This window comes from Salvia splendens, chromosome 12 (assembly GCF_004379255.2).
Source record: "Salvia splendens isolate huo1 chromosome 12, SspV2, whole genome shotgun sequence".
Classification (NCBI taxonomy): Eukaryota; Viridiplantae; Streptophyta; class Magnoliopsida; order Lamiales; family Lamiaceae; genus Salvia; species Salvia splendens.
The window spans coordinates 32940613-32962925 of record NC_056043.1 but is presented as its reverse complement, the minus strand read 5'-3'; the positions used below and the strand labels follow the sequence as shown (position 1 = coordinate 32962925).

The window sequence follows — 22313 nt, the reverse complement described above, 5'->3', positions numbered from 1 at the left end:
TGTTCTCAATATTCAATGGGGAAACTTTTTGATAAAATTCTATTCCCTTCATTTCATTAATGTTGAGTTGTAGTATTCCATTTGAAACATCCCATTGCATTCGAGTAATTTCTTTTTTAGCAAAATTTAACACATTAATCTCTCTTGCTTTTTACTCTTCAACGTTATTCACTCAATATTTGTCTAATTTCTTCTCACTCCATTTAAAATTTCTTCTCACTCCATTTAATTCACTAATGAGTATTCTTACTTAAATAACAAAAAAAAATATCTCAACACTAATGAATATCCTCATTTCACTTAATTAACTACAGATTTATTCCTTAATCTACATAATCATAAAGAAAGCGACATATTTTAATTTAAAATATTTCTCAAAATACATAACATTTATGAGTAAATAATCAACTATATTCTTAATTTTTGTTTACAGAACAATGAAAGAAATTAGCAATAGAAAAATAAAAGTAATTTAGACTTTCTAAATTGAATATTGTTCCATTAAACATTGAAAAACTAACTTGTTAGCAGATATATTGCACAACATGGCCAAAGACAACCACAGCATCTTCAAAAGAGAGTACAAAGAGAAGCAAGATCAAAAATTGATGGAGGCAACATTCGCCGCCTCCGAGCCTAATACGCCTGCCCCGTAACGGAGTGTTATGTCCCGAATATATGTCTATGGACAGGCTGGGCGTCGAATGTGCCAACAACCTGCGTCCATGGCTTGTCTATGACCACGAGAGAATTTTTCGACAGATGTTCAACAAATAAAACAGGGTCTCTAAATGCACAAAATTCGAAGTTCTTTTTACCACCGTGCTTAGATTCTAATCCCTGCAGTTTCCTCTTAGGCTTACCGTTGCTGTGCACCTTTCCTGTTAATCCCAGACCATTTGCCAAGTCGGTGTCATCGTCCCTATCGACGGGCATCCCAAAATCGATCAAGCACATAGCCCTGGATCACCAGAACTGTCAACACAAGAAATAGAAATACTGAAAGCAGAAATAAAGACAACATGGTTTTCCGTGTTGGTTGAGGCCTTGAATTTTAAAAACTCGACATTATAATGTGTTTAATGCATAACAAAAGAGTAATACAAGAAAAACTACACGTGGAGCTACCCTATAATAACTACGTCTATCACGAAAAAACTAAATGTGCAAGTATAAGTTATCTAGCTAGCTTACAGCTCTACAGAAAAGAAAATGAACCCAGTTCCTTCCAGTGCTTGGGTTATAGAAGAAGGAACTGTGTCTTCCAACCCCTTTACGCCCATATAGAATCATTGCAACATAAGAGAATAATCGGGGCCGAGCACCAAATTCGTGTAAGGTTTCTAGCCTCTACCAGTTGATAAAGTCAGCCTAGGTCACTAAGCTATTATGGTAACATTAGTTTTCATCGTTATCTCAAATGTTAGTTTAGTAACTTTAGATAAGGGAGATTGAATATACCTGGGACTATAGACAATAACAGAAGATGAAGCTGAGGATGGTGGGAACGAAAGACCAATAACTTCTCCAGGAAATTCTTGATATCTCCTTGGCAGAGAAAATGTGTTATGCATGGACCACTCCCCTAACTGTTTAGCCTCCACATCTAATGCATAAACCTGATTTGAGGAGGTGGAGATGATGAGAATGTTGCTATTTTTAGGAGTAAAACCACCAGCAGTAACTGAAGCTCCATCCAATCTTGAGATGAACCAGTGTTGCCTGTACTTACCAAAAAAAAATCAGGAATTTAGATTCATCTTTTCTTCATACTAATGCTTCCCGATCACCAATAAATAAAAACAGGGTATAAGGGTTGAAGACACAATTTGTATTTCCTCAAGGTACATTAAGCCCCAGACAGATTTTTGGTATAAACTATAAACGCACCCCTAGTGTTCCTGTCACTGTGCTTTTCACTAATACTTCTCGACAGAAATATTTTTTCTTTGGGGGGGGGGAGGGGAGGGGAGTGAATGCATACCCAAAATTCCTTCCAAATGAAGTATCATAATAGTTCTTTATATTCTCTGAAAAATATATATTTAAACTACATTTATGTGTTAGCGTTAGGGACAGAGCTGCATATCAGTAAGAATATAACAGAGCTGTGAAGGCATTAATAAATTAATACACACAAGAACCTATTGAACATTTCAACTAAGATCTCACATCTTTTACACACCCACTAGTAGCTAAGAAGAGAAATTAAGTTTGACTGACATGCAGTCAATCGAGAGAACTTGATTCATACCCAATATTCAAATAAAGAAAAAATGCCATCAACCGTACCTTAGAGTCTCAAGGTTGAAGATATAGACATCTCCATAGCAGTTGACAGCAGCTAACCACTGTCCGTCATTACTTGTAAACATTTTTGTAATGGGAGGCTCATTAGGTGGTAAACCATCAACATTGTCCTTCCGGCAAGGAGTGAAAGCATGGACAAGATTCTCGCTTTCAGCATCTACAACCTACAACATGATTAGATGCATTCAGAGAAATAATAACAAAAATATTCGGCAATAACAACTGGGAGCTTCATGTAGCATCTAGGGAGCTTGATTCAAAATAAACTAGCAAGATAACATCTCATTTACTTGAGTCTAGCAAGACGGTTTGAGCCAGTGAGCCCTTAACATAATTCAAACTCTTCACATGATCAACTTGAAAAACATATCAAGTACCTTAAATCTAAACACGGTAAGTGACAATAGATAAATAAAGAAAATTCATTATCTAGGCCAAAACCTTATAAACTTAAGAATGTAAAAAAAAAATGTAATGATCCATGCAACAACTTTTAACATAAACAACTAATAAGAAATGTAATTACTAGTGATAATGTTGTTAACTATAAGACGAGACATCAAACTAGTGAAAGCCAACACACACCACAAGATGATTAAAACTTGTGAAAGTATAAACTGCAAAAGAAAGTGTAGAATTTCAACATTATGTTCATATCTGCAGTGTACTATGAATGCCTATTTATATGTTTTTGCAATACTGTGGTACTGAGGAATATGTTGTTGGGTAAAATATTAAGCTTTTATATTAGCACCATTTATCCCTTTGGAAAAAAGATGGTTCTCAGGAAATCTAATGCTTGAATTGAAGTAGGAATCACTTTGTTTTCATCATATAGATTGGGATCAGGTTATACTTAAAAAGTATTCCTTTATTCTTTTTTTTCATTTCTATCTAATCGATATATGATCTCTAATCAAGTATGCCCAACCAACAAAAAATAATAGAAAAAGCAAACAGATATCAATGAACAAGAAAAAGGAAACAGAATACATACATATATTTTTCTGTCCTGCCCAGCTAATATTAGTCTTGAAGAGTCTGAGCTGAAAACCATGAAATGGGCAAATGGCAATCTCAGAGAGAGCTTCCTTTTATCTACAGCCCAACCGCTACCTGATTTGGTTCTTTTCAAAGTAAATAAATTAGGTTTTACGTGATCTGAGTAGGCAATTAGCGCTCCTGATGAAGAGATTGTACTGCAGATGATCTTCCGAGAAGCCTTGCATTTAATTCTGGCCACTAAATCAGTGCGTGCAGACCCAGCAGACGAGCTAGGACTGATATCAGTTGCACCACCATTTTGCAATCGCACACAAAAGATGTCTAAGAAATTTGCAGACTGAGCCAAAAGCAATGGAGTCTGATTGAAAAGTGTTTTAAGAACAAGTTGCATTGGCATTCTCTGTGGTGCAGGGCATATGTCATGAGGAGAAAACTTAGTAAATTCCTTTACAGAATATGCAAAAAGTTTTGTGTCGTCGCCTGCTGACATAAGCATGGGCACACCCAAATGAGCCCATTTATGGTAACTAAAATCAAGGGGCTTGCTTGGACCTCGTGACCTCTTAACCTTTTCATCAGGAGGAAGATCTGCCAATAGGAAAATAGGCACATTAGCTATCAGTCAGAATACTGAAAGAAGAGAGAAGGTGATAGAAAAATTAGAACTATGCAAGCCAATCTACCTTGATGGCTAATAGGTGTAGCTAAGGTCAACGCCCTTACATCATGTGTATGAGATCTCACATAGCCAACATAGATCCATTTCTTGACATCTGGGACAATTTTTTTATCACTAGAATCAACAGCCTCAGTAGAAAGTTTATACAGTATGATCTACAAAAGGAAGGCAATTATCATAAGTTATAGTTTAACCAAATTACAGTATCAAATAATCATCTGCAAACATTTTCACCAAGGAGCGATCATCTTTAAGCAAAACAACTTATTAGAAGATTGAATATTCGATGACCAATTTTCAAGGCAAGAGTTGCTGTGAGTTAAACAATGATGAAAGAGTATAAAACTGCCAAAACCACAACAGGCATAAGAAGCATATGAATATACCTGACCATCAGAACCAGCAGAAAATACTCTGTTATGGATGGGAGCTGCAGCTAAGGCATTTACATCTCCCTTGTGATTTGAATGTGCCTGCAAAAGTGTTCCAAACTGACCATCCCAGAACTTCACGCTACCAGAACTATCCCCACTGGCTATAGTTCCACACCTGATACCACAAAACACAGACACAAGCGGACACTCTATTAGTAAACAATGTAATTCCAATATTAAAAAAAACAGAGCGCACAAGCAGAAATACAAGATGAGCAATTTGACCCGCACTTACCTTAATGCAAGTAATGACCATATGCAAAGATCATCATCACCACCCAGACATCCATGACCAACAGTTATTCTGTATATCTCCTGAGCCAACTTAGCATCCCAACACCTTACGAACCTGAAAGAAAATTAAATAAAAATTAATGAGTTATCAGAAACACAAAAAAACCACAAATATATTAACAGTCTAATGAAACCCATACAAGAGCTAAAGAAATGCTAAACATTCACGAATAAAGAAGACCAGCATACCCATCACTACTCCCTGAATAAATCCTACTTCCATCTGAACTCCAGGTTACACTAAGTGTGCGCCCTAAAAAAGACAAAAACAAAGGATAAGAAACAATCATAAGCATTTCATACACCGAAATGTCATTGACCAAAAAGCTTCTCAATCATGCAGGGGCTTGAAGTCTCACCACTGACCCTAGGCAGCGTTCTATTATATACAAGTTCTTCTGCATCAGAAACACGATAGATCCGGACACAGCCATCATCGCAGGCCATTGCTAGTCGGGTACTTTCAGTATCATTTTGCTCATGAACCAGCGCCACACTTTTATCATCATCTTCATCTTCACTAGTCTCCACATCATCAACTTCACTGGTAATTGAAGGGCTAGTCTGACCATTCTGATAATATTTTGCTTCCCGTCTCACATTCAAATGATTGCATGGCTCCGCAGCAATTTGCCAAATCGAGAAACCAATAGAATCTAGAACTGTCTGCAGCAGTACAAAGCAAAAAAGCCAGCAACCATCAATAACTTGGCCAAAACACCTAAAATCTTAACAGACACGCCTATTAGCCCTACACCTCATAAAATTTATTCGGAGGTCTAACAGATTCTTACAGACATTAATATATCGACTAAATAAATCATACTGAGCAATATGGAGTTCTTTGCAGAATCCCAAATTAGCCATTAGCTCTCATTAGTTACATCAAGCTACATTATGGTATCATACATAAGTGGAAGACAATGCATCCTAATACCAAACCTTATCCCAATTTGTAAAACTGAGCTCCTAATTAAAGTAGCTGATATGTCACACTGAATTATCCAATACATAACAGAGAAAATTAAATGATAATTAGCATAATTAAGCTGCAGAAGTAACCTTCTGTCTCAAGCCGAACAAATCCCACTCCGAAATCGACCCATCAATGCTGGAAGACAGCAATCGCCCCAACGGTCCACCCCTCGGCCCGGACTGACACCACACCAGCGAAGACACTCTAGAATCAGGGTCCCCGTGTATCGTCTACACACGAAACCCAAAATAATCAATATTTTCAGCTAATTCTCTGCTCAATAACTGCATCATAAAAGCATAAAGAGCAAAAATATTACAAGCTGACAGTGCCAGCCAACGGAGCCAGGGGAGACAAGCCAAATTTCCATGGAGCCGTCGGCGCGGGCGGCGGCGACCTGCGAGCTGTCGGCGCTCGTCGCTAGAGCTAGGACCGGCGATGGAGTCCAATCCACCGAACTGATTCGGTGGACTTTCACCATTTCCGCTGATTGAATCGTCAATCAATCCAGATTAAGGGAGAATTTAGGGAATGTGAGGAATTGTGCGACTCAATACAGAGAGAAGCATGAGAGAGAGAGAGAGAGAGAGAGAGAGCGAAGGTAGGGTTTAAGAGGGCAAAGCGCATCATTGTACCGGGTCGGGTTGGATCCGACCACGATTTCCGGGTCTACGAAAGCCCGCTTTTGTGTTTAGTTGAGGCCCATATTGCTTGGAACACATTATTAGATAACGGTTACAAAATTTTTAGCATAATCCTCACTTCGATAAATGGGATAGTAATGAATAGCATTGGCTGTGTATGTGTATGTATTCATATATCAATGCATATGTTTATCCAACCACAAACTTGTACGCGATATTTATTATGATCGTGATGGATATCTATAAAATTTAATCCGCACCAACTCCATTGGTCATGCATTCAATAAAGCTAGCCATAGTTGGCTTCTATAAATTGGGGAGTGGTGTTGCAGCGTTTGTACATACAACTTCATCTCAGTAGGCTTCTTTTTTTTTCGTCATAGATTATAAGCAGCAGTCACATTCTATCCAACAATGACTCATGAATTTACTCATTAGAGATTCTTTCAGGTTCACATCTGATGATAGTAATAGTAGCTTTTATGAGTAAAATTATTGTTGTGCACAAATTTTATTTGTAGAAGTATGCAAGTTTAGTCTAAAACAATACATTTGCAAAGTGAGTAAGAATAACATTTTACTATTTGATAGCTTATGTTTATTTTCTCAATTCAAGTATCTTTCAAAGTTTACCACTTGTGAGTTGTAATGGCTGTATCTCGTCGATAGTATTAGGGACTATATCACTTTGGAATTAATTATTGGGTTTTAGGGAATAAATTATAGAAATATAATTAAAGTTTTATGCCTTAGAATAAAAAGAATTCACATTTATAAGAAGAATGTTAGTCTCTGGCCTTGACTGTATTTTGGCCCAATTAATTTTTTTATAAGAAGAATTCTAGGGACCGTGTGACTAAGAATCAGATAATTTAGGGATCAAATTTGAATTCTCTAAATATAAAATGCAAATTACCGGAAAAAGAAACAGCATTCCCTATTTTCAGACCATGAATTGATTACCGGAAACGTGTGATCTGCTGCCACAACCACACTCCTGCACTAACTCCCACGTTAACTAACGCAGTAAACCCTAAATCCCCATTTCCAATTTTCTTCTCTCTTCAATTTCACGTTTCCTGTGTCTTTCCCTTTTTTTATTGTTTATACTTAACCAAACGAAATCGAGCTGTTTTCAAGCACTGGCGGAAAGGTTGATCGCAATTTGAAGAAATACTGGAGCAGCAATGGAAGATGCCTACGCCAGATCAGCTACCGAGGTGAAGTTTATTGATGCTCGATCATCTTAGCTTCTTGCAACCATTATATACTCGTCGCCGTCTCAGATCAATTAAGCAACGCAGTATAGAGTAGTGGATTCCAGCTAAAGTTTCGGATTTTTTTTAATTTTGTTTTTTTATCAATCTTCAGAATTAGCATTTGAGGAGGTTAGTGATGGTAAATATATGTCTCGGTATGCTTCTCAGTTAGTTAGTGTGAATCGAATCGAATTGGTTTTGTTTGTCCTTTTCTCAGATCAATTAAGCAATGTAGAGTACAGTAGTTGAGTCACAGTTAAAGTTTTGGATTTATTTTGTCAATCTTTACAATTAGTTTTCTGCAATTCAATGAGATGATGGTGGGATTGTTTGAACAGGTTTTGGAATTTTTTTCTGTGGACCCAACCAGAGGCTTGACGGACTTCCAGGTAATACTTGCTTTGACATGATTTGATTGATATAGGTTTGTACATTGAATAAGCTGTTATACTAAATTGAGACAATATGTGATTCAATCTCTGATGTTTTGCCTTTTCAGGTTGCAGAGCATGGTAGATCATATGGGAAAAATGGTTAGTGTGTCACATATAATGGTCTGTTGTTATAGTTATATGTTTCAAGAAAAAAAATAGGGTGTCATAAGGTTTATCAATTGCATTCATAAGTGTTCGGTGTGATGTGGAGGTGTTTACCTGGATGAATTTGCATTGAAGGGATCTGAGTGGAAACAGAAAATGTGGTTATATGGTAGTGAGATTGCTAAATGACTTAGAAGCGACCTCAGGTTGCTGTGACCATGGGGCTTCCATGCAATTGGATTCAGCTGATCTCTTTATTGTGTAGAATTGTTGGATTCCCTAGATTATAACTTTGATGAGTGATGTGGAATTTTGGGTAGGGGGATGTAAGTCCTACTAACTCAGGTGATGATTATGAGGAGAAGATAGGAATATCGCGTGATGTATCATGTATGAGAATATCTGGATTCTGGGGGGGCAGTTTTCAGTGATAAATATATCCAATTTCTTGAATCTCTCTTTTGACTTCAAATCGTGGTGTTCATATCCCATCAAGTTTGCACGAGCAAACACTGGTCTGGGGATCTCTCGGAGAACTCGTGTTTCATTTGTCATCCTAGTTCATTATATTTATCTTTTCTTGTTTCCTCTTTTTTTGTTTGTAGATGTAGGAGCACTTATACAATTATAATTCTTGAAGCGACCTAGAAGGAATAAACTTAGAATGTATTTTCTCTAAAGGGACAAAATAGAAGACTAGAAATTGAATCCAGGATTCAAAAGAAAAGAACTTTAGTAGATGTTTTCAATTCTCTGACTGTATTAAATAAGATAGTCCTGGATGAATAATTTGCATTATGATGTTATGTAACTTTCGAATAGTATTTGAAGCTTATTGCGTTTTCGTCTTATTGACTTCTGTTTTATTGATGATGATCTATAATCATGTCTATATCATCCTCTCTAATTACATTTTTGTTGCACTTTGGATGCATGTTATATGCTCGGCTGCAGTGCTACCTCAGGAGAAAAGTACGTCAACCTCTAATCTACTCTCACTATCTTCTCTTTCATGCTCGCACACACACAGACACAACAAACATAGATGCAGTCTCTTTCTTTGAGTCCCAGACTCACACACAGACATACTAGGCATATTTATATCATGTATTGTCCCCCTGCAATGATTTCACATTTTATTTTTTTGGTTATTAAAATCTAGTTAAATAAACTGCAGCTAGCCAGAGAACCAAACTGTAAATCTGTTTTTAAGAATTTAGATCTAGCTTATCACCTTGATCTAAGGAGGAACCAAATCCTGACTACACGGATATCTTGTATGCAGCTTGTCAATGGAAAACCAAGCTATGTTGTGGGGAATATTTACCATAATTCTTTCTCTTAAAACTAATATTTACATAACAGCATTTGGCATCCTCATCATTGTTTCTCAGTCAATCAGAGGTTTAAAAAGCAATAAATTTTATATTTGAAGTCTGCCTTCCTCGTTGTCGAGGACTATAATCCTTTAGCTAGATCGGTGTAATACATTGAAAATTGGACTGTAAGACATAGGCATATGTTTTATATCCTCTCATACAACTTACCTATGAATCATTAAACTTTAAATACTTGGACTTAGTGATTTGTAAAGAAGATACAGGTGTCTTTATCTGTCTCATTATAGATAGTAGATTGTGAGAATATCCCGTTTCACGAATCTAAGGACACTTGCTGTATGAACTCGTCCTTTCTTTGTTGGTTTGAATCAATTCTGAAGTTGAATAGGCTTCATGTATTAGCTGCAGTGTTGTCAAAATGTCGTTCGGGTCGCTCGGGTCGCCCGGGTCGCCTGGGTCAAGACCATCACCGCCCCAACATGGGTGGGTTGATCGAGATACAGGGTCGCCATTGGGTCGAGTGGGTCGCCTGGGTCGCCCTAAACATATGCTATCTCTGATTTTCTCAAATCTCTCACATGTTTTCTGACTCTCTGAATCACAATTCTCTATATATATGCATGCACCACATCAAACTTTTCAAACCTACTTTCTACACTTTAGAATTCGGCCTCTTCACTCCTAAACAAATAAACAATTCAAAGATCTTTTGCTGCCACCCTTCATATATTCCTTTGTTTTGATATTTTCAGACAATGGTATCAATTATTTATTGTGTTATGACTTATGAATTGTTTTGATATTTTGATCATTTCTATTTTCCACTTTATCTCTATTCACATGAATTGCGTCTACATTTATATTATTTGATATATTATAAACATTAGAGCAATATATTTATTTTATTTAATATTAAAAGGCAAAACAATTAGCCTAGATTTGTGGGTCTCTCGACCCAGTCGACTCGTCGACCCGCTACCCGAATTTTTACCTCATCGACCCGATGCGCCCCGCGACCCTAACAACACTGATTAGCTGAATGGGACGATAATCACGATACTGATTTCTGACATTGATGCGAACAGGCACTCCTTTTTGGCGACTGGTGTTGAAACAGTTTGATGATTTACTTGTGAAGATACTAATTGTAGCTGCCATAGTCTCCTTCCTTTTGGCCTTGGCTAATGGAGAGACAGGGTTATCTGCTTTCTTAGAGCCTTCAGTAAGATGTCATTATGTTTCTCAGTTACTACAATTTACATCCGTTTATAGCTTCATTTGGACATGATCTAGATGGAAGTTTATCAGATGCTAATGAGTGTCTTACGCCCATATTTGATGTGATAGGTAATTCTCATGATATTGGCGGCAAATGCGGCTGTAGGAGTAATCACGGAAACAAATGCTGAGAAGGCCCTTGAGGTCAGTCTTAATTTCCAACAATACTTTGGACATTGGAGAAGTAAAAGAAATTAACACTTGATACAACTGAATTAGAAGAATCAATTTTCCAGATAAACAAATTCAAATTTGAAAGTTCCTGATATTGTTAAGTATTAAAGTGTGTACTGTCGAGGCTTCGTTCATTTCGTGTAGGAGAGCTGTATGCGTTTAATATCAAATCGAATACGCACTTACTTTGAGGGCTGTTATCGCTATAACAAAAGAGTGGTTCTTCAGCACTAGATCTCTTGTAACCATGTTTGAAGTGAAAAATCTTGTACTTAATATAGAAATTAAAGATGGCTGGGATTACTAAGACATTAATGTACTGATATTTTTCTGTCTAAGGCTAGCTTCTCTACCTTTCACTAACTAAACTTAAATTTTGCGTGTAAATTTTTTTACATCCTGCAAGTTGAGATTTCTTCTGCCAAAAGCTTCTGGTACAATAGCAATTTGTAAGTGCTAATGATACCCAGCCAACTTATGCCTGGCATATCTGCAATAAGTTTTTGCTCCAGGATTTTGATCATTCCCCCCATTTATCCGAAATTTAATGAGGCATCTCCAAGGAATTAATAAGGTTCGGGATCAAGTCATTCGAGGGATCATGTGACAATAACATCAAGATTGACAAAAGAGCATGAAATATTTATATCAAATCTTTAGCTTTCTTCATGTCAAGATCACATGTTGTTGGTTTAAAGTACCTATTACTGGTATGCAGGAACTACGTGCATACCAAGCTGATGTCGCAACTGTCCTACGAAATGGTAATACAAATTCTTATAATATACATGGAAGTCTGTCATTTTATTTATGATAATAGTCTTGTACAGCTTTTTTTAAAATTCATAAATGGTCGAGATAATTCACATTTTCATGAACTGTTAGGTTGTTTCTCTATCTTACCGGCGCCAGACCTCGTCCCAGGAGATATTGTAGAAGTCAGCGGTATGATAGTCATTTCACTTTTATATTTCCCTACAATTGCAACTTTATGAATTTATGATCAGAGAGTTATAACCTCTCCTCACCCTTTCCCTCTCTCCTCACCCCTCTTTTTAATTTTTGTCAATCACACAGTTGGATGCAAGATTCCAGCAGATATGAGGATGATAGAAATGTTAAGTGATCAATTACGTGTCGATCAAGCAATTCTTACAGGTACTTTCATTTCTAAGAAAAAGAATGACGAATGATATTTACTCATCCGACAATACAACTCTGTTAATGGCATGGCCAGGGAAATTTGTTGAGATCTGCTCCTAAATGGGTCTATTTGTGCCAATTATCAGATGAACTTTGATGGTTATACTAATGTAATTCATCATTTGATTTGTGGCTATAATATTTAGTGCATTGTCAAACTGTTAGTTTTATATCATTTTGAGCTAGCTCAGGAGCCTTCTAATGAATCTGTGCATAAGGTCGAGTTGAAATGCCCAATATTGTCTAGCTTGTTCTTGGTTCGTTTATATTTGAAGAGCCTTCTTTAGACAAACTATTGTTGAGCCAAAATATGAATTGGTCACCTGAGGTTTAGTTCATTAAATGTTTTTCATGGCTGGAATTATGCTGATGCTTTTTGTCACTTTGCTGCCACTCACTGCTATGCTAAAGTGTGCATATAAAGTTTCTTTTGCTTGCTCGGATCTATATTTTCCTCATTTTACTCCTTTATACTGATTAACGTTAATAACAACCTTCCTTGGACCTCTCAAAGGTGAGAGCTGTTCTGTGGAAAAAGAACTGGATGCTACCAACGTGACTAATGCTGTATACCAAGACAAGACAAACATTCTATTCTCGGTAAAATCTTGAAAGCTTTGTATTCATTTCATAGTAGGAGCCAAATGTTTGTTCTTATGATCCTTGTACGGTCAACATTTAATACTGTATAACATTATGGTTATTGCCTATTTGTGCTTATAGCAGGTGACAGATAATTGTGTGGTTTAGTTTCATGCTTGTCTTTGCAGTGAACTATTGCATAAGTTGGTTGAATTGCTTTGCTATGTGTACTAAGACTGTGGAACATCAATATATCTTTCTTGAAGCAATCAGAATGCAGTTGAGAGTTTATATGTTGGGCTCTTGGATTCAACATTTGCTTTCAATTATTTTCCAGGGAACAGTTGTAGTTTCTGGAAGGGCAAGAGCAGTTGTTGTTGGCGTTGGCTCTAATACTGCTATGGGAAATATACGTGATTCCATGTTGAACACTGAAGATGTGAGCACTTTTATCCTTTTACTCAAGCAGTTTCTTTGGTAAACAGGTTAACTATTTTTTACCTGTAGAACATATATTGGATGTATCTAGCCTTTTAGCATCTGGCAATTTCTGTAACATGCTGAAAAAATGCCAGAAAGCAGTCAAAATCAACATATGTTGCCTTTCAGACAGTAGTCAAGATGATCATACATGATCTTTTGGTCTACATTCACCTTGTTTGTAAATATTTTCAGTGGACATGCATTAAATGCTTCTAGCAATGTATTCATGCATGGACACTTGAAATCCTAATCTCCTTTACTTGGCTACTTTATGATGCAGGAAGCAACACCACTGAAGAAGAAGTTGGATGAATTTGGCACTTTTTTGGCTAAGGTGAAACTACATGTTACTGCTAATTTTAATCCGATAGCGTGTTTCCGTTTAGAATGTTATAGTGTGCAAAATGGGTTATATTGTGGCTTCTAAGATTATTTCCTCAATCTAGGTTATTGCAGGCATATGCATCTTGGTTTGGATAGTTAACATTGGTCATTTTCGTGATCCCGCCCATGGAGGCTTCTTACGAGGCGCGATACATTACTTTAAGGTATATTGATGTATTTTATTTTGGATGGTCTTTCTTGTTCTGATGCTGTACAAATGAATTTTTGAGTTTTGGTCACTGAAAGTTTTACTTAGTCTTTCCTGCCAGGCTCGAGGTGGGGGTTTGGGGTATGAAGTTGGTGGTGAATCTAACTGATGGCATCAGCCATGCAATAATTTTGCATGCACTTATTGTGCTGAAACATGTTGATGTTTAATTCTAATTGTTTGGATAGTTATTGACATTTATTCGTTTAAGAGGTTGCACACTTGAATGAAACTACACCTAATACTTGACCTATCCAATCTATCTCCAAATAAATTATGTAATCTTCTTATTTCTTTGGCATCAGCTTCTGAACTTTGTGTCTGATGAAACTGTTTACATTTGGTTTTCTAGATTGCAGTTGCTCTTGCGGTTGCAGCCATCCCTGAAGGGCTGCCTGCTGTTGTTACAACGTTAGTTCTTTATTCTATTTTACATTACATGCCATATGTACATCGTTCTCTTACTGTTTTCCCTGAGAAGAGTTGGCAAATGTGGGAGGTTTCCTCAGATCGGCCTTGATAATGAGTTGCTGGACAAATCACTGAATGATTTGCTATGACTCCCTGCTCTGTATGATTTGCTATATTACTAAAACGGATTTGTGAGAACTTTTATCGGGCACAGCCTGGTAGTTCTATTTCTGAGCATAACCAATGTTTGCCTTTACAAATTGGCACCTTTGCTCAGTAATATTAACAGTTCTCTTTTTTGCTGCATTCTACTCCCTTGAGTGTCTTAGATACAACAAATCAAAGTATAGATGTGCTTGATCTGTTCTAGTATCCATGAGAATACATCTTGCTAAAAATCTAAGGTGTAGGCCATATGACAAGTATTTTTAAATGAATTTACTTCTAGTACGTGGATTATTTAGATGTCTTGTGGCATACATGCAATAAAATCACTTTGTGACTCTTGCAGTTTGGCTATGGCTTTACTAGGTTATTGTCTTAGGTATGCTGGATACGATGGTCATTCAGTGTCTCACTTTCACACTTCCACTCAGTAGTGTCTCACTTTCACACTTTCACTTAGTAGTTTTAATAAAATTGTTAATATAGAAAAGTTCATTTTCACCTGTGTTTTTTTAGGAAATGCTGATTGTTTCAAATCCTTGCTTAAGAATCAGCTTGCTTTTCACCTCACACATCTTAATTTCTCTGGGTGTCAACAGGTGTCTAGCTCTTGGAACGAAACGTATGGCTCGGTTAAATGCTATAGTAAGGTCATTGCCATCAGTGGAGACCTTAGGCTGTACAACAGTGATTTGCAGTGACAAGACTGGTACTCTGACTACTAATATGATGTCTGTCTCAAAGGTACCAACTAACACACAATAAATCCCTCATTCTTCTGTGACTTCACTTATTTTCCTGTCAGCTATACTTTCTCAAAGGTTGAGAAGGGGGAACATGTGGTTTGGAATATTTCTCCTTTATTAGGTTTGTCACAAGCTAGTTATTTGATAAATTTCTCTACACATGTTTACCACTTATGGTTTCACATAATGCCCGACCTATTCCTTTTCATATTTTCCCCCATCAAGCTTCAGTTAATCTTCCCACGTGTTCAAGTATGCATATACTTCTTTGCACCATTTATATGTACAGCCCATTTCTTACAACTAATCTCATTGTAAAAGTCGATTAAAATGACATTGCTAATTCAGATCACTAGGAGTTACCCATCATTGTGAGATCCATTGCTATTTTGATATTGAAAGCTGATTGCAGACGGTGTCAGCCTTCCTAAAGAACTCATATTTGGTATGACATTTGCTTCCCCTTTATAGGTGTCTGTGCTTCATTCTGCAAATGTTGTTCCTGTTGTAGCTGAATACATTGTAAGTGGCACCACATATGCTCCAGAAGGTACTATCTCTGACAGCAGGACAGATGTGCAGGTAGTTTTTCTGCTCATAAGATTAGGTTTGTGTTTGCTGAATAATTAAAAGTTTAATAGCATTGTTCATCTCAAAAATTCGTTCTTTCTCATAAACATATTTTTATTTAGTTTGATATCTTCTACAGTGTATTGATGTTTCTGACTGTTGTCTGAAATTTGTCTACTCTGTACTTTGGTATGCCATATGGTCCCAGATTCTCCTGTGCCCTTGCTTGATTATTACAAAAAAATTATTAAAGGACATATGCACCTTTTTGCAATTCCCGCTTTTTTCAAATTCTCTGTAGGCCATGTCTAGGTTCTAGGTGGCCTTTCGCCAGTACTGCTTTTCCTAAATTCTCTTTCTCACTGCCGTTTTTTTTACAATATTGAGCTTCTCACTTTTTTTACTTTATTTTGACTTTCCATTTTTATTTTGGCTTCATCATAGTTACATAATGAAAACTTTCATGTTTATTATTGACTTATTTATGAGTTCTTCTAAGTGAAGATTTATCTTGGACCTAATGCAGCTTGGGCTTCCAGCAAATTTTCACTGTCTTCTACACACAGCAATGTGCTCTTCCCTTTGCAATGAATCTGTTATTCAATACAATCCAGATAAGAGAAGTTATGAGAAGATTGGTGAGTCAACTGAAGTAGCTCTTCGGGTACTGGCTGAAAAGGTTGGTTACAATCTTATGTACTGGTCCTAGTGCTACAACTTGATTTTCTACATTCAGTAGTGAACCACCCTTCTTCTGTTTAATTTTTCCGAGTTCATCATATTCAACAGATTGGCCTTCCTGGTTTCGACTCTATGCCCTCAGCTCTCAACATGCTCTCCAAGCATGAGCGGGCATCATACTGTAATCGGTATTGGGAGAACCAATTCAAAAAGGTTTGTTCATGCATGTGTTAAGAAGCCTCTCTCAAAAAAACAAACTTCATTGTCTTGGTTAGACCATTGACAGTTCATGTTTATGTAAAAGTTGTATGGGTTTAACTAATGTATTTATGCTTGCAGATTTCAGTGTTGGAGTTCACTCGTGATCGAAAAATGATGAGTGTGCTTTGTAACCGGAAGCAGATACAGATTATGTTCTCAAAAGGTGCTCCAGAGAGTATTCTTCCTAGATGCACAAATATCATGTGCAACGATGATGGTTCAACTGTTCATCTAACATCGGAAATCAGGGCAGAGATAGAGTCGAAATTCCACAGGTTCGGTTTATCTTTCCATTGACTGACATTCCCTCTATTTATTATATTTGTGTTGAAATGGAAAATTGTATCTCTTGAACTTCGATAAATATAATTTTTTGTAAGCCGGATAACTTGATAACAAAATTAACAAGGAAATATTCCCATTCTCTCATGTGTGTATCAGTAGTTGAAACCGTTAATCAAATGCATGGCTGAATGAAACACCACCTATCTAGTTATGGAACCTGTTGTCCAGTTTTCATTTCTGGTTTAATCAATCATAGTTGTAAAATGCAGCTTGTCTACATGCCTTCAAATTTATTGATCTCACATAATTCTGCTACTCAAAACTGTTCGCTGTCTTCTCTGTAATGATTATTGCTCTTATGGAAAGACACCATCTCTTGTCTATGTCAGTTTTGCAGGAAATGAAACTTTAAGATGCCTGGCTCTAGCCTTGAAAAGGATGCCTCTGGGGCAGAAAGCTCTGTCCTTTGAGGATGAAAAAGATCTAACATTTATTGGGTTGGTATGCTATCTCTTCTGCATAGCACATTTCTTTTCTGGGAAAGCTGTATTCGAAATACCTTAAAATTTGTCACGTAGTGGTTGAATCTACAGATAGAAGTTATTCTTCATTGAATTTTGTTACCTTTGGTTTGATGTGGGTGGTCACTTTAAATTGATAATTAGGTTTGCATTCCCATTCTAACATTCTTATCCTTATGTCTTACACACAAAAAGGTTGGCATGCTTGATCCACCAAGGGCGGAAGTACGAGATGCTATTCTTTCTTGCATGACCGCTGGTATACGTGTCATAGTTGTTACAGGAGATAACAAGGTATGGTGACATGATTATTTGTTCAGTGATCCGTATCATAACTTGCTTGGAGTTATCATCTTTCTGTTAGAAATTCACCAAGACTTTGTGTGGACTTGTGAGATATATAGACTACAGCTGAATCATTGTGCCGAAGAATTGGTGCTTTTGATCATTTGGATGACTTTTCGGGGCTATCCTACACTGCTTCCGAGTTTGAGAAACTTCCAGCCATGCAGAAGACAATGGCGTTGCAGAAAATGACAATTTTCACCCGGTATTACCCACATTTGTTTTCAGCCATGTTTATTTCCTAAGGAGTTCAATATTGCAATTACAAGTATCTCATGCTACATGATTGGCCATTTGCACGAGCTTCTTGTTTGTTTCGTACTTTTGAAAAGTATAAATATATTCCAATTCTTTTTCTAGGGTTGAACCATCTCACAAGAGGATGCTCGTTGAATCATTACAACATCAAAATGAAGTGGTAAACATGTGGCTTTTCCTTACTTATATGTGGCAATACTTCTGCAACCTGCACAGTTCTCTTTGTGGGGATAATTTTGAGGGCTTTTCTGACTCTGACCTTGCAACCCCTGTCCCTCAGCCGTCTTTCACAGACTAGTGAAATAGTATATGCTTAGCTGAATAGTGTATTTTACTTCATGGTGAACTGTGACTAGTTACGGATTGGATGCTTGTTAGAGGGACTAACATTGATCTTCTAAGGATTTAGTTTTGTTAGTGTTGGTTAACCCAATGTTTTGCTCATACAATTTTTTGTCTTGGTATTTTGGTCAGACATGCTAGACAGAATCTCCTCTTGTTGCTGATATATCCCCATGACACTTGATTGCTTGATGGTGACCTTGGTTATGTCACCAAATTAAAAAATTCACGTCACCAATGAATTCTTTTTCTTCTATAACTTAACCAGTGGTTATGTTCAGTGAGCCAAGTGTATTTATTTACATTGATATTACTGTAAACCAGTATCAATGCATACCTAAGGTTGTTCAGTCCTTGCGCTTCATAAATGTCCTCAGTTATTTATTCTCAATCAATGGTCTCTATTCGTAACCTCATTTCGCTTTCAAAGGTCGCAATGACTGGAGATGGAGTCAACGATGCACCTGCATTAAAGAAAGCAGACATTGGCATTGCCATGGGATCAGGCACTGCAGTAGCCAAGGTATTCTCTTTTAACAAGAAACTCCATCTTTGTTTTATTCAGTCTTGGATAAGAGCTGGTAGGTGCTGTGTACTGAATTGCTATCCTTTCACAGTGGAAAAGATCATTCTCCTGTTTTGTCCTTTTCAAAATTAGCTAAAACTAAGTGGATGCATCCTTCTGAATTATTATTTTATTTCATTTTACAGAGTGCTTCAGATATGGTTTTGTCAGATGACAATTTTGCTACAATTGTTGCTGTAAGATATGCACCTTTGATTTTCTTCCATTGGTTTGTTCACTTTACCATTTGTCAGCAATGTACTATTCTCTGATCAGGCTGTTGCTGAAGGAAGGGCAATTTACAACAACACGAAGCAGTTCATCAGATACATGATATCATCCAATATTGGTGAAGTCGTTTGCATTTTTGTAGCTGCACTACTTGGCATCCCTGACACACTTGTGCCTGTGAGTTTGTTTGCCTTCTCATTTATTGCCTATCTATTTCTGGGGGTGAGGGCTATTTTGATCTATCATATCCTCATTGAATTTTTATCCTTTTCCCCCCTTTCACCTTGAATCCTTTTTATTTTACACAGTCTTAGCATGGATTTATTGTGGATGATTATATTTTTTTTACTACTCTCAAACTCGATTCATAATTTCTCTTAATTCTTTACAGGTCCAGTTGCTCTGGGTGAATTTGGTAACCGATGGCTTGCCTGCAACTGCTATTGGCTTTAATAAACCAGATTCTGATGTTATGAAGGCAAAACCTCGGAAGGTAATGTGGATTTATTAGTTCGTACTTCGTGACTCAAGCATTGTTAGGCTTCGTTTTATATGCCAGAGCTGGATCATTAATTTATTCTTTTAATACTTTGTTCTGTTTTTCTAAGTATCATTTTCCATTGTTATCGTTTTATATGCCAACTAATTCAAACAGCACTGATGTTTTTGCCAGTAGAAATGCCTGTTTTTATGAAACCTCAGCTTATAGTAGCCGTATAAGGTGTGAGTGATTATGTTAAAGCTGTCAGTGATCTCTGCAAATGATGTCAATTTTACTAATACTTGTTTACTCGTTGTACCATTGCAATAATTCAAGATTTCTTTTGAAATGAGGCTTCTCATCTTTCTGCAACATGTTTGACTGCCAGGTCAATGAAGCTGTTGTCTCCGGGTGGCTCTTCTTTCGTTATTTAGTTATTGGAGGTATTATTGGATGTTTTACCTTATTGTCTGCTATTTCATAGCTGGTATCTTTTTTTTATTTTTGTTTACCTCGATTGTTGGGCTTTTTGAAAAATGTCACAACTTGAAAATTAATAGAAATGCTACGCATCAAAAAATATAATGGTAGTGATTTATATACATTGCCTTCTAAACTGCATATGCAATGAGATTATGAGAGCACTCCAATATTGGATGCTGAGTTATTGAAAATTGATAGGGACTGGGAAGTATGACTAAATTTCTGATACCCAGCATTCAGATGTTTGTAGTTTTAGTATGGAAACATTTCCTTTTTATATCTAGCAATATCATAATCCTGTCAATAAAATCAACATTGGCCTGGTGCAGTTTATGTCGGGCTTGCTACCATTGCTGGATTTGTGTGGTGGTTCCTTTACTCTGATAATGGGCCTAAATTGAGCTATACAGAACTGGTAAGTTCCATGGGGCAACAGTGTAGGGCCTTTGTTCCCTTTCTTATAATGTTTTCCATGTCATGGCTTTGTTGATAACGTCTCTTCAATCTCTACACTACTGATATTTGTTGCATTCTGATTTACTTTCATTTCTTACCATACAAATTTTAATAGTTGCTTCAGTGATCCATCGTGTGATGTGAACAAGAAAAAATCAATTTTATCAATTTTCAGAGATCCGGTTCCACAATACACCATCTTTATTGGCCTTTGAAGTATATATCCAAATCAATTTTATCAATTTTCACATGCCAGTCACATTGAAGTTGAGCTTGTTCATTATACTTCATTACTGGAATCTCCATCCTTTCCTGTTTATTCTTCATGAAAAACTGTATCTACTCTATATATGCCAATAATTGCTACTATTGCTTGAATAATGTAGTTTGTTGTAGCACAGTTAGTATTAACAGTACCTTTTCTGTTTATTCTTCATGAAAATTTGTATCTACTTGGTACATGCTTGTTTGACTAATGTTTCTTCAAACTTCAGGTGAATTTCGACACTTGTTCCACAAGGGAAACAAGCTATTCTTGCACTGTGTTTAGTGATAAGCATCCTTCAACGGTTTCAATGACTGTACTTGTTGTCGTTGAGATGTTCAATGCACTGAACAACCTCAGTGAAAACCAATCACTCTTGTGAGTACCCATCTGTAATACATTCTCTAGTAGTACATGTTTTTCTACTTTTGGCAAAGTAGTGAATTCGAATAAAAACATTCTCTTACATGGCTGAATCTGCTTGTGCTCAACTTGTAGAGTCATCCCCCCTTGGAGCAATTTATGGCTTCTCGGATCAATTCTACTGACAATGTTACTTCATGCACTGATCCTCTATGTGGCACCTTTATCAGCTCTCTTCTCAGTAAGTTGGTCTTCTCCATCTTTTTTATAAGCCGACCATCTCTAGTGTTTCCGACGTTACTAAAAACTGCAATTTTCTGTGCAGGTGGCGCCTTTGAGTTGGTCTGAGTGGACTGTGGTTTTATATCTTTCTGTTCCGGTGAGCATAGCTCTCTACAGAATTTATTTTATCCTCTTAATAATTCATTTATTCCACATTTTGTGTGAATATCCTGAAATAAGACATGCAGTCTCATTTTTACAGTAATAAACTTGTGTTTGATGTCCAAACTTGTTCTGCAGGTAATAATAATTGATGAGATATTGAAGTTCTTCTCGAGAAGCTCAAGAGGTAACTTTCTTCCAGACCAACGTTTTCATTCCCACCTACAACTTCTTCGATTGCAATTCTGACGTGTAGTTACACACACCACAGGCATCCCGTTCAACTTAAGATTGAGGAGAATGGATTTGCTACCAAAGCAGGAAGTGCATGCCAAGTGATGGATTCTCGACGTGAGCGCTCAAGAACTGCCGGCCTGAACCTTTTTTGATTGACAGATTTGCTGCAGCCAGTGAGTGATTCAGCTAATTTAGAGACCATATTCAAGTAGATGTATGCCTTGAATATATAAATTATGCATAACTATCTCTGGACTATTGTTTCTTTACATTTTAGAGCTACCTTAGCCTCAGAAATTTTTGTGTTACATCATGTTAAGGTTTGGGGACAATCTCATATACTAGTACTATATATGATTAAATTTATATACATTTTAAACTACTAACATATTCAAGTAGATGTATGCCTTCGTTCGTCATTAATTGCCCCATTATGGACCAATATGAGTTTTAAGAAATGAGGATGAAATT

The 22313-nt window shown here is 36.8% G+C and overlaps 2 protein-coding genes across 2 annotated transcripts; one reads left to right on the top strand and one right to left on the bottom strand.

Annotated features, from left to right (window-relative positions):
* Positions 1 to 389: 389 nt before the first annotated feature.
* LOC121759643 (WD repeat-containing protein PCN-like) lies at positions 390 to 6284 on the bottom strand. Its single transcript, XM_042155301.1, has 11 exons — positions 6018 to 6284; positions 5785 to 5928; positions 5082 to 5388; positions 4912 to 4975; positions 4664 to 4777; positions 4381 to 4543; positions 3999 to 4149; positions 3308 to 3903; positions 2293 to 2474; positions 1462 to 1722; positions 390 to 961 (listed from the first exon to the last, which is right to left on the bottom strand). Exons 1-11 carry the CDS (start codon positions 6177 to 6179, stop codon positions 664 to 666), a joined length of 2442 nt encoding a protein of 813 aa, XP_042011235.1. The 5' UTR covers positions 6180 to 6284; the 3' UTR covers positions 390 to 663.
* A 958-nt stretch (positions 6285 to 7242) lies between these two features.
* LOC121759089 (calcium-transporting ATPase 3, endoplasmic reticulum-type-like) lies at positions 7243 to 22228 on the top strand. Its single transcript, XM_042154590.1, has 34 exons — positions 7243 to 7562; positions 7940 to 7990; positions 8101 to 8134; positions 9095 to 9112; positions 10566 to 10702; positions 10828 to 10902; positions 11651 to 11696; positions 11818 to 11877; positions 12010 to 12090; positions 12650 to 12735; positions 13055 to 13156; positions 13481 to 13534; positions 13647 to 13748; positions 14145 to 14203; positions 14968 to 15112; positions 15586 to 15696; positions 16211 to 16363; positions 16474 to 16578; positions 16705 to 16901; positions 17301 to 17412; positions 17628 to 17726; positions 17837 to 17982; positions 18138 to 18195; positions 18808 to 18900; positions 19089 to 19139; positions 19219 to 19350; positions 19565 to 19666; positions 20043 to 20097; positions 20467 to 20552; positions 21088 to 21236; positions 21357 to 21462; positions 21547 to 21600; positions 21744 to 21792; positions 21877 to 22228. The coding sequence occupies exons 1-34, from the start codon at positions 7530 to 7532 to the stop codon at positions 21942 to 21944; spliced, it is 3009 nt and encodes a 1002-aa protein (XP_042010524.1). The 5' UTR covers positions 7243 to 7529; the 3' UTR covers positions 21945 to 22228.
* Positions 22229 to 22313: the final 85 nt, after the last annotated feature.

Excerpts from the sequence above, each read along its gene's own strand:
- LOC121759643 (XM_042155301.1), bottom strand. The coding sequence starts at position 6,179 with ATGGTGAAAGTCCACCGAATCAGTTCGGTGGATTGGACTCCATCGCCG. Across the intron at positions 5,929-6,017 it reads TTGGCTGGCACTGTCAGCTT|ACGATACACGGGGACCCTGA; the intron begins GTAATATTTTTG and ends TTTCGTGTGTAG. Across the intron at positions 4,778-4,911 it reads TATTCAGGGAGTAGTGATGG|GTTCGTAAGGTGTTGGGATG; the intron begins GTATGCTGGTCT and ends ATTTTCTTTCAG.
- LOC121759089 (XM_042154590.1), top strand. The coding sequence starts at position 7,530 with ATGGAAGATGCCTACGCCAGATCAGCTACCGAG. Across the intron at positions 11,697-11,817 it reads CGCAACTGTCCTACGAAATG|GTTGTTTCTCTATCTTACCG; the intron begins GTAATACAAATT and ends ATGAACTGTTAG. Across the intron at positions 12,736-13,054 it reads AGACAAACATTCTATTCTCG|GGAACAGTTGTAGTTTCTGG; the intron begins GTAAAATCTTGA and ends ATTATTTTCCAG.